At 41.5% G+C, this 16,917-nt stretch overlaps 1 protein-coding gene across 3 annotated transcripts in view; it reads left to right on the plus strand.

The window, feature by feature from the left end:
• DMD (dystrophin) overlaps window positions 1-16,917 on the plus strand; it is a 1,922,593-nt gene that overhangs the window by 87,339 nt on the left and 1,818,337 nt on the right. The window contains exon 1 of one of the 3 annotated variants that reach the window (XM_019529122.1): window positions 5,038-5,331. The exons of the other annotated variants lie outside the window; for them this stretch is intronic. Coding sequence (XP_019384667.1) covers window positions 5,301-5,331 — 31 coding nt within the window. The 5' untranslated portion in view covers window positions 5,038-5,300. Of the gene's footprint in view, window positions 1-5,037; window positions 5,332-16,917 lie in introns of those variants that run through there. 3 annotated transcript variants of the gene reach the window in all.

The raw sequence follows: 16,917 nt of genomic DNA on the forward strand, positions 1-16,917 counted from the left end.
GAAAGAACTTGTTATGAGCTTGATACTTGAACTGAGGAATGCACTTGAACTTAGAAGCCCATAGATGCATAGGATGACATAAAATTGGATCCAGAGATCCCACCATGACAAATGAGTGGGGAACCATTTAAGCTAGCACAGAGCTGTCCACCTGAAGGCCTATTGGCTGCTGGCAGCTCCTGACAAGTTAAACTGTGGTCTCCTAGCTTCCAAAATACTTGCCACTCCCCTGATTGTTCTTCTGTTGCTGCTACTGGAGTCTCTAGGCTCCCCTTCCCTCTCCCAACTTCCATTGACTACCCCTGTCCCAGCAGTAAAGTGGCATGGCCTGCAGAGCTAAGAACCTGTGGCTTGAGACCTTGTGGGGGAGGAGGAGTACCTTTAGTGAGGGATGGAGAAGCAGCATTGTGGAGGCCTACATGGTGAGATTAAGGAGCTGATGTGGTGCTTTATGCAGCCCTGGTGGGACTATATGAGGTATGGTTTTGGGGTCTATGGCCCCTGGTCTCTCAGAACTTGGACAGCCCTGAGCTTAAATCCTGCTCCTTTAAAAGGAAAATACTTGTCTTTACTTCTTTCCACTTTAATTTCAACTTTTCACATCCTGAAACACCCAAGAATATAGAATCATAGAAAGTTAGGGTTAGAAGGGACCTCAGAAGGTCCAACCCACTGCTCAAAACAAGACAGTCCCCAGGTAGATCATTCCAGCCAGAAGAATGTGGCAAAGCAGGGAACTGAATCCAAGTCTCCAAAGTCTTAGTTTTATACCTTATCCAGTGGACCATGATGTGTCTCATCCTTGTCCTTGGGGGGAAAAAACACAAAAATGAGTCTTGCCTTTCTTTTAAAACATAGTTGGAGCAAAAGATGGTAATGGCAGTGCTGATGATGAGAGAATTATTCTCACTCTTGTTTCTACTTTTAAGCTCAATTAATCTTGAAGTCTTTTTCTGCATAGTGGAACAGCTTCAACAGGAGGGAATTAGAGCGCTAAAGTAAAGAATTGTCTGTAGCCTAGCAGTTAGATTTAACTTCGGTGTACTGGAAGGTACCCCCTCTCCAGTTGAAGGGATGTCAGTGGGTGTGGAAATGCTGCAGGAGCATGGTTGGCTTAGCTACAGGCCAGCTCGCCTCCTTTCCCTACAGAACCAAGCCAAGACCAGAACACTCAGTGATACTTAACTATTTACAGGTTCAATGACACAACATAACATAAAATTATAACCATAACTTACATACACAAATATTGCTCTCTCTGTATATACACACACGCGCACACACATATTAGGCCTGTGTGATTAGGGAAATATTCGATTCAGATTCGGCTGATTTGGAGGACAGTGATTCGATTCAGAGATTCAGATCACTGTCTTGAATGGATTCAGCTGAATCAGCTTTGGAACATTCAGCGCAGATTTGAATCAGCTGGGGAAAGGGAGGCACAGCTGGGGAGTGGCAGGTTTTCTTGTGCCTGCCTCTCCCTAGGTAAGGAAAGTAAAGCCCTGCACTCATCGGCTCTGGCACTGGCAATCAGGGCCTCTAAGGGCTCATGGCAGAGCCTTCCCATGCAGTGCAGGGCAGTGGGAGGCAATGGGGATTGCTCCCCCTCCCACCACCTGGCACCCACATGACAGTTATTGCATTGCTCGAGTGGAGTGCGGCTCAGCAGGACACCACGAACTGCCTGGGAGCTGGGGCCACTGGGGCTGAGTGCTGCAAGGCTCCAGGTGATGTGGAGTTGCTCCAACTCCTAGACACTGCGCAGCACCCTGCCAAGCTACGCTGCACCCGTGCAATGCGACAGCTGCTGCATGGGTGCCAGGTGGGGGGTGATCCCCACTGCCCTGCGCTGTGTGGGGGAACTTTACTACAAGCCCTCAGGGGCCCCAATCCCCACTGCCCATGTGCTGGGCACACTGGTTTTTTATTCCTTCTGGAAACTCTCTCCTCAGATTGGGAGCAGACCAATAGGAAAACCTGAGGGATTAGTTCCCCCTTGCATCTTCTTCTTTCCCTTGCCCCTAGGTCAGGCTGGCCTGAAAATGAAGCCAGAAGCTTCTGTTGGTATAGAATCCAGCAGCCTGTTCCTGATGGGTATGGGTCACCAGGAGCACCTAACTTGAGGACTCCAGACTCTGCACTGGCCTCCAGTATTTTTCCAGGCACAATCCAAAGTGCTAGTGTTTATGAATAAGACCCTAAAAAGTCTGGGCTCTATGTACCAAGGGGACCCCCTTCTCCCTTACACTCTAGCATGATCTGTACGATTAAGGTCAGCTGAGAGCAACCTTCTGCAAGTACCGTAAGTATACCAAGTCTGCTTGGCAAAAATGTATGGGAGGTTGTTTTGGGCAGTTGCTTCTTAACTCTGAAACACTTGAAGTCTGCCAGAGACTGAGCCTTACAAAAGCTTTGTAAGATCCTTCCTATTTGGGAAGACACTTAGCAAGCAAAGCTAAGCTGAAATAGTATTTAGGGATCTCTGTTTTACATAGATAACTGTTTTGTTCTCTTATCATTCTCTTGTTTTATAAATTATTCTGTCCTCTCACTACAAACCACTGTGAGTCATTGTTGAAGCATGTAAATACACAAATGACCTTGAGAACAGCCACAGAGACAAGTAAAGTAATGCCTAGTTTATAGTTCACAATTGGCTTTAGCAAGACCTAGGCCAAGGTTGGGCAATTATTTGGGATGGAGGGCCACTTAAGGAGTTTTGGTGAGCTATTGAGGGCTGGGGGAGGGGGTGCTGACCCAGCCTAGGCCCTCTGTCATGGATGTTTTCACCTCACGGCATGCTGGGGAGATGCCAGTTGATCCTATCTGGCCCCGTCCACTCCATATCTACCATTGGGGGTGCCACATGACTGCTATCTCTATGGAGACCAGCTTGGGACCTCAGGAGGCACTTAGCGGGATGGATGGGATGGGGCTATGCACAGGGGAGGTGGCACCTGGGAATGAAATGGGCTAGGGATGAGATTACAGGACAGTGAGAGCATGGGGCCAGGGCCTGTGGCAGAGCCACAAACTGCTCCCACACATTGAGTGCCAGATCTGTAGATAGAAATATGTGGGAAGTGGATCGTGGCTATGTCCCAGGGCCTAGCCCATGCTGTCACCACCCCACAATCCTGGCCCTGGCCCTGCCCATCCTGCTCCCAGATGCCACTCCTTGCCCACCCACAGCCCCATCCCAACCACCTGGCCAAGCATACCCGGCTGGTCTCCATGGAAATTCTGCCTGTCTACTTCATCTGGTGTTTTCCATTGGTGGGCATGGGTGGATGGGCTGGGGAGCCTGGGCAGCAGAGGTGGGTCTGGCAGCTGTGGCAGAGATGCTGGTAGCGGCAGATAGAATGTGAGGGTGAGAACAAGCTTCCGCTGCTGCAGGGCTTCTGGGAAGCTGAGTCCAGCTGCTGCACTGCACCACACAACCCCATGGGCTATAGCTCCTGGCATGCCCAAGAGCCACACATGGGGATAGGGTGGGCTGCACTCTGTGCCAGGCTGCACCTCCGTTCGAAGGGGTGGTGGGACCAGCCGCGTGTGCCGCACATGGGCTGGGTGGGGCTGAAGAATTTGCCATGGGCCAGGTAGATGGCAGGCTGGGTCTGGCCTGAGGGCCATATTTTGCAAACCCTGACCTAGACACTGAACTGCTCAGATCCATCAAGAATACAGTGTTTCTGTGTATGGAAAGTAGAAAACCTTTTGGCATTAATGTGTCTACTGTTCAAAAACAAAAACAAAAACAAAACACCTCCCCCCGCCTCCCAAACCCCCCCAGTTAAGGTACTTCCACAAATTAGACCATGTCGAGATTTTAAGGATCCAGCTTCAGCTTCCCACATCAAATACCTAAGACACCTTTTGGATCTGGATTTCGTTACTGGTAAAAAGTATAATCAAATGAAACTTTTCCTATCAAATCAGGCAATTCCTTTATTTACAGTGCTAGTTTCCTCAGTCTCATTTCCTCCTCAAATCCTCTAAGTGCTGCTCTTGTCACGGTCTGCCCCCGATGCAGTGCTTCAGATTATGTTCAGTATCAATTCATGACTTTTGGTTTCTGTAGGGTGCAAATTAATCCTCTGGTGTCTGTCTTAGCACTGAACATCCAGGCTCTCTTGGGCATTCATTTAAATATCAGCATAGAAAGTGCCAGTAGCTATAAAGAAGAGATACGGCTTAAATTGAAAACAAAGTTTTGTATGGAAGTATTGTTGTCCTTGTCTTTTTCTGTTGTTTGTTTTATGTAGATAAGCTTGTAAGATTTTTAGGTCAGTTTAGAAATTCCAGTTTTTATTTTAAACCAAAGCAAACATTAAAATGCTTTTTGCAATTTACCAAAAAATAAAAAAGTAAAATTTGAAACCAAAGCAGGTTTCATTTTGTGGGGATTTACAATGGCATCCATGACCCATAATGATCAGCAGTAATCATCTCTTTAATCTTTTTTGTGCTTTCTGTGGGCCATTTCTTTGTTGTGTATCTAGAAGCATGCTGTTAAAAGGTAAGTTTGATACTAAATAAAACTGCAGTTTTATTAACTATCTAATCAAGTTTGAAATAGTGGAGGAAAAAAGAAAAAGAGAACAAAATCTTATGAAAACACTAAAGGGGGGATATAATCTGAATTGATAAACCAGATTTTAAACATGCAAACCTAAACTTTATACACTTCATAAACTTTTGCCTAGTCATCTTCTATATAAGGACATATAGCACATTTGTATTCTCTGGCGAAACAAATCTGTTCTGCAGGGCGTGCATTGCAGTTGGCTGGAGAGCAGTACTGTATTCACTGGACTGAATTGTTTTGGATGTGACTTGGAAAGCTGTTGCACATCATTTAAATCCATCACACATGCCATCCTGGCAGCAGAGCCTTATATGTAGAGTATGTGGGCTGCCCTATTATGGGAAACCAACTTTGTTTTGAGGGAAGCACAGTGTATTGCTTCTGCGCAGTTCCTGGAATTTGAAACATCTAGGGGCCTCCACAGAACCCTGGCATTAGTTACTATGTCGGCTCATTGGAAGTCAGGATCACTCATTTTGCCCCTACGGGATCCAGATCTTAGAAGCATTTAACTGTACACTGAAACTAAAGAGAATACTGAGGAGGGCTTTTCCTTTTTTTTAAAGTTGTTGTGGGTCATAATTATCATTATCCAGGGGCAGGCATTATTCTACAAAAAGTAGTGGAACAGTAAAGTTGGAACATAAATTGCCAAGAAATTTTGTTGGGTTCTTTTCTCTCTTGGTGAAGAGATTTTATTTCTGCTCACATGCTTTGGTATGAGGAAGTGGAAGATTATTGTAAGTATGAACAGACTGAAATACTTTATTACTCTACTCAGTTTGACGTAGTATTATAGTGCTGTAAGCCCAGTAACAGCATGTATTTTTAAATGTTTACTTCCCATATATGAGGAAGCAAAGCAATAGAAGCTAAGATATAGTATCCTTTAGGTTGATTATTGTAAATCCTTTGCATGTAAGGAAGCATTCCATAAATACTCCAAAGTGCTCACATTTGAATGAAGAAAACACATTTCTTCCCTAAGGTTCACTACTTGCATAGGATTTTTTTTTAGAGAAAACAGACCAGTATTAAAAAAGAAAAATAAAAGTGTGTAGGGGGGTTCATTATTGTTTTAATCATCTGGCAACACATCAAAGAACTAATTGGTTGCTTTGAACTGCAGCAGCATAAGCTTTTTCACTGCCTGGTATTAACATATACGGTGTGGGATCTCCCCGCATTATTATTGAAGTAGTCGGTAACAACTGACCGAGGGGATGGAGGTGCCAACTTTGCTTAAAATAAGCAGCAGCTGAGCTCTCCCATGCCTTTTCCAGAAGGCAAAAGAGTCCCAGAACATTTTCTAGTTTATTTTTTAAAACCTCTTTCTCTGTTTCAAACAAGAAAGTGTAATAAAAAGTAGAAACCAAAGATGGACTATAACAGTGCAAAAAAAAATGGGCGGACGGGAATACCATAATTAAAAATCCGACTATACCTATTGTACAGTTTCTACTTTTCTGCTGTATATCCTATCTCCCTCTCAACTCAGGCCTGAAGCATTACAAGAGCTCTTCTGCTTTACTCCTGCCTATTTCGATTCTGATGCCAGAGGAATACATACTGGCATTTTTTTTGGACTGTGCAGGTGCTGAAGTCTGAAGGCTCGTACATCTGGTATTAGGTTTTGATCATATTTGACAGGAATGGTAGTTTAAAAGTGCATTTTGTTTTTTGACATTTATGACAAGTGTTGTTTTATTTTAGGCTAATTCTAGTTCTGCCTCTTGAGCAACAAATAAACTTCCTTAGCTACATTTTTTTGAGACGCTTGGACTCAGTTCAGACATTCAAAAAGCTTGAGGTGGAATCAGTCTAAATTAGGTGTTTTTTTATAAGCAGCTTAATTTGGGTTAGCAAGCAGAGCACTCCTTCACCTCTTGGGGTGGGGGGCAAATCTTAGATCAGGTTCTACCATTTTAAACCCAGTCTGTGTGCCGAGCTCCTGTTCTGTTACAGATATAGACTGGTTTCCGATCACTTACACTGGTAAAAGTGTAATGTCTGCACTTGGCCTTGAACAAGGCTGGATTACAACTGCTACTGTAGAGAGAACCCTGAATTGACATGGGCTGAACTGAACTGCAGGTTTCTGTGGGTACTGATTTGTTGTTTTCTTCCAATAATCCCTCTCTGTAGAGCATTCAAGAGCTCTCTGACAATTCTATAAGAAATAAAATAATGGCCTGCATCACCACCTCTGTATCAAAAAACAATGAGGTCCATTGCCCTTTAATGGAACAATGTATAAAATGGCTCTGGAAGAATGGGGAGTATCTGCATTCAGTGTCACACTTTCAAAGGGAAGTAGGCCAAGAGAGTGGCTGTGTGAAAAAAGTAGTGAAACTCTGCGCAGTATCAACCTTTTCTGCCTGTGCTCTGTTGGAGGTATCCTCACCATTCCACTCATTTTTTCACCTACCCTTCTCAGTTTCCAATATCTCAACAATGTGGACTCTTGACCAATGCAAGATTTTCCTGCAGTCTGGGGAGGAAATCAGAGTGATCCACCATGGAACAGAAGTGGGAGATCATTGTGGCTAGTCCCACCTCTGTGGAGTTGGGGGTAGATTGCATCCTGAGTAAGCAAGGAACATAAATATGAAGGTTTTGAAGCTTTTAAGAATATATGAATAATAGATTAACATTTTATCAGGTAGACTAATAACATTAGTGGCAGAAGCCATTAGCCAACTTGTCACACATTCTGTAAGGGAAAACTGGTAGTTTCTCATACTATGATAGACTTTGCTGTGTGATTACTTTTGGTAATTGCTGATTTTTGTGTAACTGATTGCTTTACATGATTTTTGCCTTTTTAGCAGGGTTAGATATTTTTCTGCACTTTATATTCTGTTTTGTTTAGGTCCTTCTTTAGTACCATCCAGTGAAAAGGGAAAACAACACTTGCAAAAAAATCATATCCATAGCATATTATGGTTTCATAATTTGTCCAAAAATAGTCCCTTAACTTTGTTAGCTTCTTTGACTGCTCTAGACATGTTGCTTTTGTTTCACTAGCTTCTACACTCTTTCTTTCCTCTCTTTTTTCCCTCTCACCCACAGGGCTATGACCAACACTGTTTATATCACCTCTCTGTTCTTTCTATTAATCTTTCTTCCCTCTACCCCCTTCCTTTTCCATGTGTTTGTGGATCCTTGCTAGTCATATCTTTTTTTCCTCTCTTTCCTACTCTTTCCACTTCGAACTTTCTTTCCTTCTTCATTTTTTCACTTCTTTCTTCCAAAACCTCCTTTAAGAACATTTCTGTGAGCTTTTTCAAGAATGACCTTTGCAAAGTCTCCGTTTATTCTCTCACTTGTTTTCACTCTATCCTGTCTGTGTCTGATCTATGTTGAAAAGTCCATGGATCAGGGACTGTGACACTTTGAATAAATCTATAATGTTAAGCTCTTCTTCAATGATCTATATATAATAATAAAGTGATGGGGAAAATGAAATAACATAGGCTTCATTTTTAAAAGGTGAAACTTAAATTGCTGTAACCTTCAGCTTAGAGTCCACCATCTCTCTGGAGTTTTTAATATCATTTGTTATATTTCTTCCTCTAATAGAAAAGACCCAATTCTTTTTTGGTTATATACATGCAGTCGCACTGAAACCAGCAATTGGAGCCAAATGCTATCTACAGTTACACTCGTGCAGCCTCTTCACTTTATGGATTTGCCCAAGTGTGACTGAAGATAGAATTCATTACAAAATTAGCTTCACTACAGCATTTGATCTTGTTCATGTGCAATGAGGAACTAATCCTGGTCACAAGGGGGTCCCCTAGAAAGGGAATTAATGTGGTTCTTCTGTATGAAAAGGATTTGGCATGGTAGGAGGCAGGTAGCAGCAAGCTATGATGAGTTTTAGAAAAGAACAAAGGATCCTTTTTCTTGGTCTCTCTTTATCCAGACAATTCTGCCATCACTACTCTGCTCCTCTGATAGAGAATGCCTTTTCATCTGTCCAGTTCCTGACCTAAATATTCAAGCTTAGAACTATATTCCTAAATAAACAAAGTAAGGTAGTAATAGTTTTCTAATTCTTAGGCTGCATTAGTCCCTATGAACGTTGGAGCAGGCAGGGAGTTACCCTAATGCAGTGTGGTCAACCTTTTTTGCAGTGGTACTGCAAATTAGCTGTCCATCCTCCCTGAATGCAGCTCTGATCCTTTTATCTTCCTGAACCTGCTCTCAGCATTTTGCTTCTCATCTGGTGCTCTTTGACCAAGCTGCTTCTCTGCTTTCTGCTTCCTTCCCTGTACTTTCTGCCTGAACTGATGCTCTGCTGCCTGCTCCCCTCCCTATCTGCCACTGTGGCCATGTATACACGAGACACTTACTGAGCAATAGTTTGTTACTATTGCGCAGTAGTTCATTACTACTGCACAGTGATGTTGGGCACAAACTGACATGATGCTGCTGTGCAGTAGTAATGAGCTACTGTGCAATCAGCGTCACCAGGAAGCCATGCAGGGATGTTACTGTGTGGTAATGTTGGTTACTGCAGTCATTTAGTACTTGTGTATGCAAGTACTAAATGACTGTGCAGTAACAACGGTGCAGTCAGCATCTTGTGTACACGTGGCCTGTGCTACCTGTCTCCTTCCTATGCCACTTGTGGCATCTGTACTGCAGGATAGTCATCCTTGCTCTAAGTAATGATAATTGGCTCTAGTTCCTAAAGGACCATCAACCAGCAAAAGATTTCTATAGGGGAGCAAGCTCAAGCAACACAAAAGGAAAGGTATTAAAAATCTAACCCTTTCTTTTTGAAGGCTATGATTAAATTACTGTTTGGGAGGAATGATTAACATTACTTTATATGATAAAACTCAAAAGGTATAATATTAAGCAGGAACTTTTGCCCCAGACAATGAGTGAAGCTATTTGAGATTCAGAAATTAATCATCCAAAGGGTTTAGCATTTTTAAATGATCGTAGTGGGTAGGGGGCAGGAGGAAAGAACAGAACAGAGCAGGAGAGAATTAGGCTTATATATATATTGTTCATGAGCCAATTCAACATGATTTTGTCCATCTAGGAATCATGATATATACATCTCTAGATATATATATACCATGATTTCTAGATAGAGAAAGTCATGTTGAATTGGCTCATGAACAATATATATATAAGCCTAATTCTCTCCTGCTCTGTTCTGTTCAGTTTAAATGTTTAAAAGGATGGTTTGTTGCTTTTTAAAACGCATTTTCAATTAAATGTTACCCCAAGCTTAATCATCATTTAGAAGGATAAGTGTTGTACTCTGTTGTGCTTAACCACTGCAAAAACTTTTCTCAATAAATTTAGCAAAACTTTATAATATCATAATGTCATCAAGAATGCACTTGTGAATGTTAGTGTCAGGGTAAGCCAAACAGCACCACAAATTTTGAACAACTTCACCTGATTGTAGACTACGCTTAGTGGAAAGGAAACATAATGGTTAGCAGACTGATTTTTAAGGAATGCTTGCCAGCTGGGCTCTCCTAGAGAACATATTCATTAAAACCTTCTAGGAAAAAGCACATGGAACAGGGGAGATGAAAAAAGAATTATGGCTTCATTCTGCCCTAAAGTATTAGTTGCAAATCTTTTAAAGCCTAGTGTTCCAAATTACTTGCCATATGTGTAACAACTTGCAAAAATCTTAACCATGTGTTTAGAAGGAAAGATTTACAGGAGTGCAATGAAGCATTAGCTGCACATTTTTAATACAAGTACATTGTAATCATTAGAGATTCATATGTATACAACTGTATAATTTTTTCAGTCCCATTTCTGTTTGCTATAGAAATGATCAGTCCTCCTACAGTCCTTATTTTACTGGTGTCCAACTTTTTCTACCTGAATGTCAAACATATTTCAACATTATTGCAAAATGCTATGCAAGTGTATGTTAATGTAGAAAAAATTCATACAGTTTTGTATTGTTTGAGTAAATGTGTGTATGATTTGTTATTTATATCCATGAGATGGACAGACAGAAATAGGGGCATATGCACAAGCTTAATTTGTGCTTTAGAAGAGAAATGTTTCATTTAATCTTTTTCCCTTTTAAAAGGATACCATTAGCTGATTTAAACAAACATAATTCCATTGACATATAGATTTACTGAAAGAATAATTTGCAAAAGAATTTGAAGTCATTAACACTTTCTCTTGTACTATTATTGATAGAATTGCTTAGTTGGATGTTTCAAAGAAGAAAAATTTGAAAATAAAAAGGATGTCCATGGTCATGTTTACCTGTCCTGTTGTATAGGATGCCCTGTATGCCTGCTTTTACATATTCAATCTTGATTATTCTGCTCTGCCTGAAAGACTCAAGGATGACTAGAGAGCAGATTGAACTATGAATATCATGAGACAAAAGACTGCAATGTGAGCAAAAGGGAAACAAAGAGTTTTAGTAAAACTACTTTACTCTTTACTTATGTTTGTTTTGTTTACAGCTATTTTATTCCCCTTTGTGTTGGAAAAGGGGGAAAAAAATGTCACTTTCAATATATAGTTTGTCTCCCTCCCCACATTAAGGATCAATTACTTTTCCTTTATTCAATGAAGAAAATATTATTTGCAAATAAAATCAATGCTAGATTTCATGTAGTTGACCTTGAGTGCAGAGCAAGCTAGTGAGGTGCCGCAAAGTCTGCGTGCGTGGTTGTATACCACATTCTAAAATAGTTGTTTATACATATGCATTTTTATGGTTTATTTATTTGTTTAAAGATCCTATCCACACAAGATGCTCTTTAGCTTCCTTGCAGTTTAGGGAATTGAAAGAATTTAAGGATGGTTTTGTAATTTGGCATTTTCTGCCTCTTATTCTGAAAGAAACTTTGATTAAAGTGTTGGAAAGCTCAGTTAATGGAGGCGTTGCTGTTATTTCAGATATACAGGGTATGCAATTTGAAGGCAAGCCAAATCACAATAAGAAGGAATAATGATGACCTTGGTTTATTTTTTCCTCAGTACATTCAGGTTTTGATTGGATTCTGAACAAGGCAACAGTTTTCTTTCCCAGAAAACACTGCTGTAGTCCTTGGAGACTTGCATTCTGTTATCAAAGCAGGAGTGTTTTCTTGTGAAGGTCGTAGGCTGCAGTGGGGGAGGGGGACAAGAATGCCGTATTGGTTCCAGCTAAGCACTAGTTTTACGTGAGAACATTTCTACACCAAGACCTATTGGATCTTTTGACCTAACTAGCACTCAACCAAGAATATACCTAAAAATAGGGTCTTTGTCCCTTTCCACCCACATGCTTTGATATTCTTGTTGACCATGTGTGTTATCATAGTAATTAAAAAACCCACAAAAAATAGTTTTTTTAGGAAAAGGCCTTCTTGAATTTATTTATTTTTTGAAATAAAGTTCATGTCTGAAAGCTGGAGTGAGGATATAAGTTATAATAAACGCAGTCTTTTATTAACTATGACAATAGCGTTGTTTTATTGTTGCGATTACTGTCAGTTTTATAGTGTAACTGTTGACATTTTGTTTATAACAGCACTTGTAACTAACCTAATATATAGCTAGGTTCAAATGGGAGTAAATGGATGAAACTTCTTTCAAATGACTAAAGTTATAGCTGCATATAGGAACAGAACCCCTGGCACTCAGTCTCTGACACAAACCCCTTACCAGCAAATGTTGTCTGGCTTGTTTTCTTAAATTTTAGCCACCATTTGTCGTGTAGTTCATCCTTAAATACTAACAAATGCAAATCTAGTTAAAATACATCTCCTCCCACCTTTTTTGTTGTTGTTTTTCCTTTAAAAAAAGAAAATAAGTAAATTCTAAGACTTAGAAAGAATGAAAGACCCCATTAATTCAAGAAGTTTGGAACACAGTTTACTTTTAAAAAACAGCATAAATAAGAGAAGATAAGCTTTATTAATCTTAAAAGGACAGATGGCTTGCTTTCTTTACCCCAAAAAAATTTCACATGACAATAACCCAGGTAGCTGAACACAAATGTGGAGATGGCTGAGATTCAAAAAGTCAGCAATGAACCCAAAAGTTTTCAACATCTAAGGAAAACATCCATCAAAAAACTGTACTGCTCTGGGGTAGGATAGTCCTGAATTCACTATGCTGTTTGAAGAGTTAACAAAAGTTTTACTATAACTCCCCCAATAAAGAGAAAAAAAAATCAGAGGATACAAGCCTCCATTGAACTGAAACTGCTGGAATGGATTCCCATCCCCCCCTTTTTTTGGTGAACCTATACAGGAAAAATGTGCACACCCATATTAATCCAAGTGCCAGTTTCTTATGTTTTCTTCATGGCAGACTTCCAATTTATCCTCTGCTTTCTTCACATTAGACCAAGATTGTTAGGAAACCAAGGCATTTTGATGTATTTTACTGGGTTTAGGAAAAAGGAACATCTTTTTTTCATGAATTTGACACCATTTTTTCCCCTGTCACTTGACTTCCTCATCAACTGTTGTTGGAATGTTTGAGTGAGAAGTCAAAGAAGCTTCATCCTTCAGTACTTCAGGTAGAGCTGATCCAGAACTTTTTCCTTAAATTTATTTTTGGTCAGAAAAAAGCTCAGTTTTTGAAATCAAAACTTTGAAAAAATGTGAACCTTCAGAAGATCTTTTCTCAGGGAGGTCTCTGGTTCAGGGTCATCAACACTAGAATAATAAAGAGCATGAAAGTATTTTATAAAGCCTTCATGTGGGAGACCAAAGTTTAAGTGTTCTGTTCTGCATGTTTCCACTCTTTTTTTTAAAAGCTGCTTGGAATGAAATTGAGTGAAACTCATAATTTCCTAATGGTAAATAAATAATTTTGCAAAAATGTTTCTCTATTAGATAATATTATAAATGGAATAGATCATCACAAGTCTTTACTGCAAGTTGTTTTGACTAATCACGTACATTTAATAGAAAAATGGCAATAGACTAGAATGTTTAAAGAGGTCTATACAAACGTGTGGCCAAAATCCTATTTCACTTTTTGCCCTAATGACATCCAGCTCTGTAACTGCCATTTTTTGGCACTTATGCCCAGTTAGCTATTCTATTTCATGCACAGTTTGGGCATGCAAGTATCGGCATGTTTACTGAGACTGCTCGGTAGACTGTGCTGTGGCCTGGCAGGTGTGTGGTTCTGTATGCAGGCAATTGAATTAAGGAGAGAACTGGAGCCAGTCATGGAAAAGTAGGACTTCCAGAGTGCATCTAGTGCAGTGTCCTGCCAGAAGCAAAATCATCCCTATCCAAAACATTTCATGCAACCATAATCTCAACTCTACGTAAGTCTTCCCTCAGCCCTTGCAGCACCCCATACTGCATGATTGCGCGCATCTGGATGTGCCCTTTGAGTCTGTGATCTACCAGGACTTCCAACCTCTTTTCCATAGAGCTGCAATCCAGCCAGGTGTCCCCCATTTTGTGTTTTTGTTTTTGATGATGATTCCTCCCGAGGCAGAGCATCTTGCATTTGTTCTTGGGTATACAACCATCATCCATTCTTTAAGGCCAGTGACGTTGATGCAAGAGGAGAATGGGTGCTTGGAGTAAGGCATGTTCCAAGACCTTAACATAAGCAACTTTCTCACACCAGGAACTTCTTAGAATGAGGCAAAGGCAGTGTTAGTGAAAGCTGTTAAGATGCTTTTCTTTGTAGAGTGGTCTAGGATTCACTGCCATACAAAAGGGAATTGATGATGCAAGCATAATACTTTGACCTTGGTCTTAGAAGTCAGTTTGTAGGGCTGTGCAAAACAGCACTGTCTCGTTTCATTTTCCATTTTGCTGTTTTGAAGGGACAGTGTTTCATTTTGTTGTTTCATTTCATTTCAAAGCACTGTTCTGTTTTGTTTCATTGAAACTGTTTGCTGTTTTGACACATTACAACCTTTCGCCCATAGGCTATAATGGGGAATCATGAAAATGCCTGTAATTTTGTCATTTCTTGCCTGATTTGGATAAAAATTGCAGGCATGGTAGCCTCTTCTAAGGGCATAAACCATGGCAATTTTCAGTGAGGTAGGTGCAGGGGTTTCTAGAAAACTGACCCTCAAACTGTTTGAAGCAAAGCTCATATCACTTGCCTCCAGTGGCAGCCTGCTGGCTGCAGACCTGGGCATCTGCGCCCCCAAGGCAGGCTGTGGGGCTATGCTGGACTCTTCCGGGGGGTGTGCAGGATGCTGGATCTGTGTGTGGGATGACAGCATGCTGCTACTGCTGGCTGAGGCAGTGCCAGCACTGGGTTCTTCCTGATGCTTGACGCGTGCTGTGCCGGGCAGACTTGTGCGCTGCCACTGGCCCCAGCTGGCAGCAGCAGCATGCTCTCATCCTGCACACAGATCCGGGGGCCCGTGACACCCAGGAGGGCTGTGGGGATGTACCAGACTCTGCCTGGGAGGCGCAGGCCCCTGGATCTGGACGCAGGATGACAGCATGCTGCTGCTGCTGGCTGGGGCCAGCAGCAGCACCAGTCTTCCTGGCACTTGGCATGGCCTGCACCCAGTACTGGCCCCAGCCAGCAGGGGCAGCCTGCTGTCATCCCACATCATCTGGGGGTCCGTGCTCCCCAGGAAGATCCAGGGAAAGTGATCAAAGATCTGGGGGAAAGGTCGGGGAGCTGGGGAATCCGACAGGGAACTGGGGGCATGTTCAGGAACCTGAACATTTCCCCAGCTCTCTGATCATTTCCTCATGAGCCACAGGCTCTTCCCATGGGTCATGAGCCCCCAGATCTGCATGCTGGGTTTTGGCAGGCTGCTGCTGCAGTTTCAGTGGCAGCCTGCTGAAACCCCGCATGCAGATTGTGAATCTGTGAATTCTGCTAAATACCTTTGTCACACAAGGACATCAGAAAGGAAAGGATAAGTGGTGGTGAGTCAGTGTTCTGGCCCATCATGTTGGTAGTTGATGCTGATTTGTAAGACCAAGCTCCTGGCAGGTATGAGTGAAGTGACTGAGACTTTGCAAGTCACTTTCTGTGTAGATTCCTAATACATTCATCAGCAAAGAGCAGCTTACAGTTCAAAACTGCCCACACTTTTGTATTGGTTTTAAATACGTGTGATTGAATAATTTTTCATCTGAGTATGTATTTAAATAAATTATTTTGGTGGCAGTCCCAAAAGCATACGTTGGAAGAAGAGAAGAGAAAATTGCAAGTAGGGCAAGGGTACAGCCCTGCTTGACTCTATGTTAAATATCAAAAGCCTCAGATGTTCATCCGTGATATCTGATTGTTCCCTGCATTCCATCAAGGAAAGACTGGATTATGCTCAGGAGTTCTGGTAGACAGCCAATCTTTATCAATAATTTGAAGAGGTCTTTTCTGCTTAGGTCAGGTCAATGAAGGTGATGTGGCTGGGTCTCCTTTATTCCCACATTTTTCTTATGTTTCTCAGAGTGAAAAGATCATCTCTATGGTGGACTGACTACCTTTAAGGCCACAGTGTGACTCTGGGTAAACTTGGCCAACAAGGCTATGAAGTCTTCTAAGGACCACCTTAGCAATGATCTTTCCAATAATGCCTAATAGTGAAATACTGCAATAGTTGTTGTAATCACTGTGGTCACCTTTTATTCTTGTACAAAGTGACTATTTTAACACCTTGCATGTATTATGGCACTGCCCTTGCTGTCCTGCAGTGAGTTAGAAGCTCATATAGATGAAGAGGAAGCACAGACTTCCCACAATTGATTGCTTATGTAGGTAAGTCAATTTTCCCTTGGGTCTTGCTGCTGGCCAGATTATCTATGGCCTTACTTATGAACTCAGTTGGAATATCATCAAGCTCTTCAAGGACAGACTGATTCTCAATAGAGTTAAGGACTGTGTCAGTGACATCACTTCCCTCTGAGCAGAGTTCAAGATTAGCATTCTACCCATTTTTCCATCTTTTGCTTTCAGTCTGTCATGACTTCTCATGGAAATGACTTTTTTGTCTGACTATCTTTAATGAAACTAACGTCTTTGCAGTTGGACCTTACAGACAGCCCTTATAATACCTCAAAGCCATCTTCCCTCTCTCCCCTACATTAGCATTGCTTAATTCCTCATAGGTCTTCTGAATTCTCCTTAAATTTCTCTTCCTGGGACATCTGGCACTCTTCTGGCTGATGGGCCTTTTTTCTCAGATGCTTTCGCTATTGTGCCATTGTTTTTCCCACTACAAATGGACAGTAACTTGGGTGCCCACCCCACCAGTGACTCCTGTCTGCAATGGGTAGTGGCAATTCTCTCTGGCCTAGTATTACAATAGCAAGAGAGATTTAGCAGTTATACCTATTCTCTTTTTTCCATGAGTAAGTGACAATAAGTAAACAACC

The sequence above is a fragment of the Crocodylus porosus genome, unplaced genomic scaffold (assembly GCF_001723895.1).
Source record: "Crocodylus porosus isolate Cpor-Errol unplaced genomic scaffold, CroPor_comp1, whole genome shotgun sequence".
In the NCBI taxonomy this organism is placed as follows: domain Eukaryota; kingdom Metazoa; phylum Chordata; order Crocodylia; family Crocodylidae; genus Crocodylus; species Crocodylus porosus.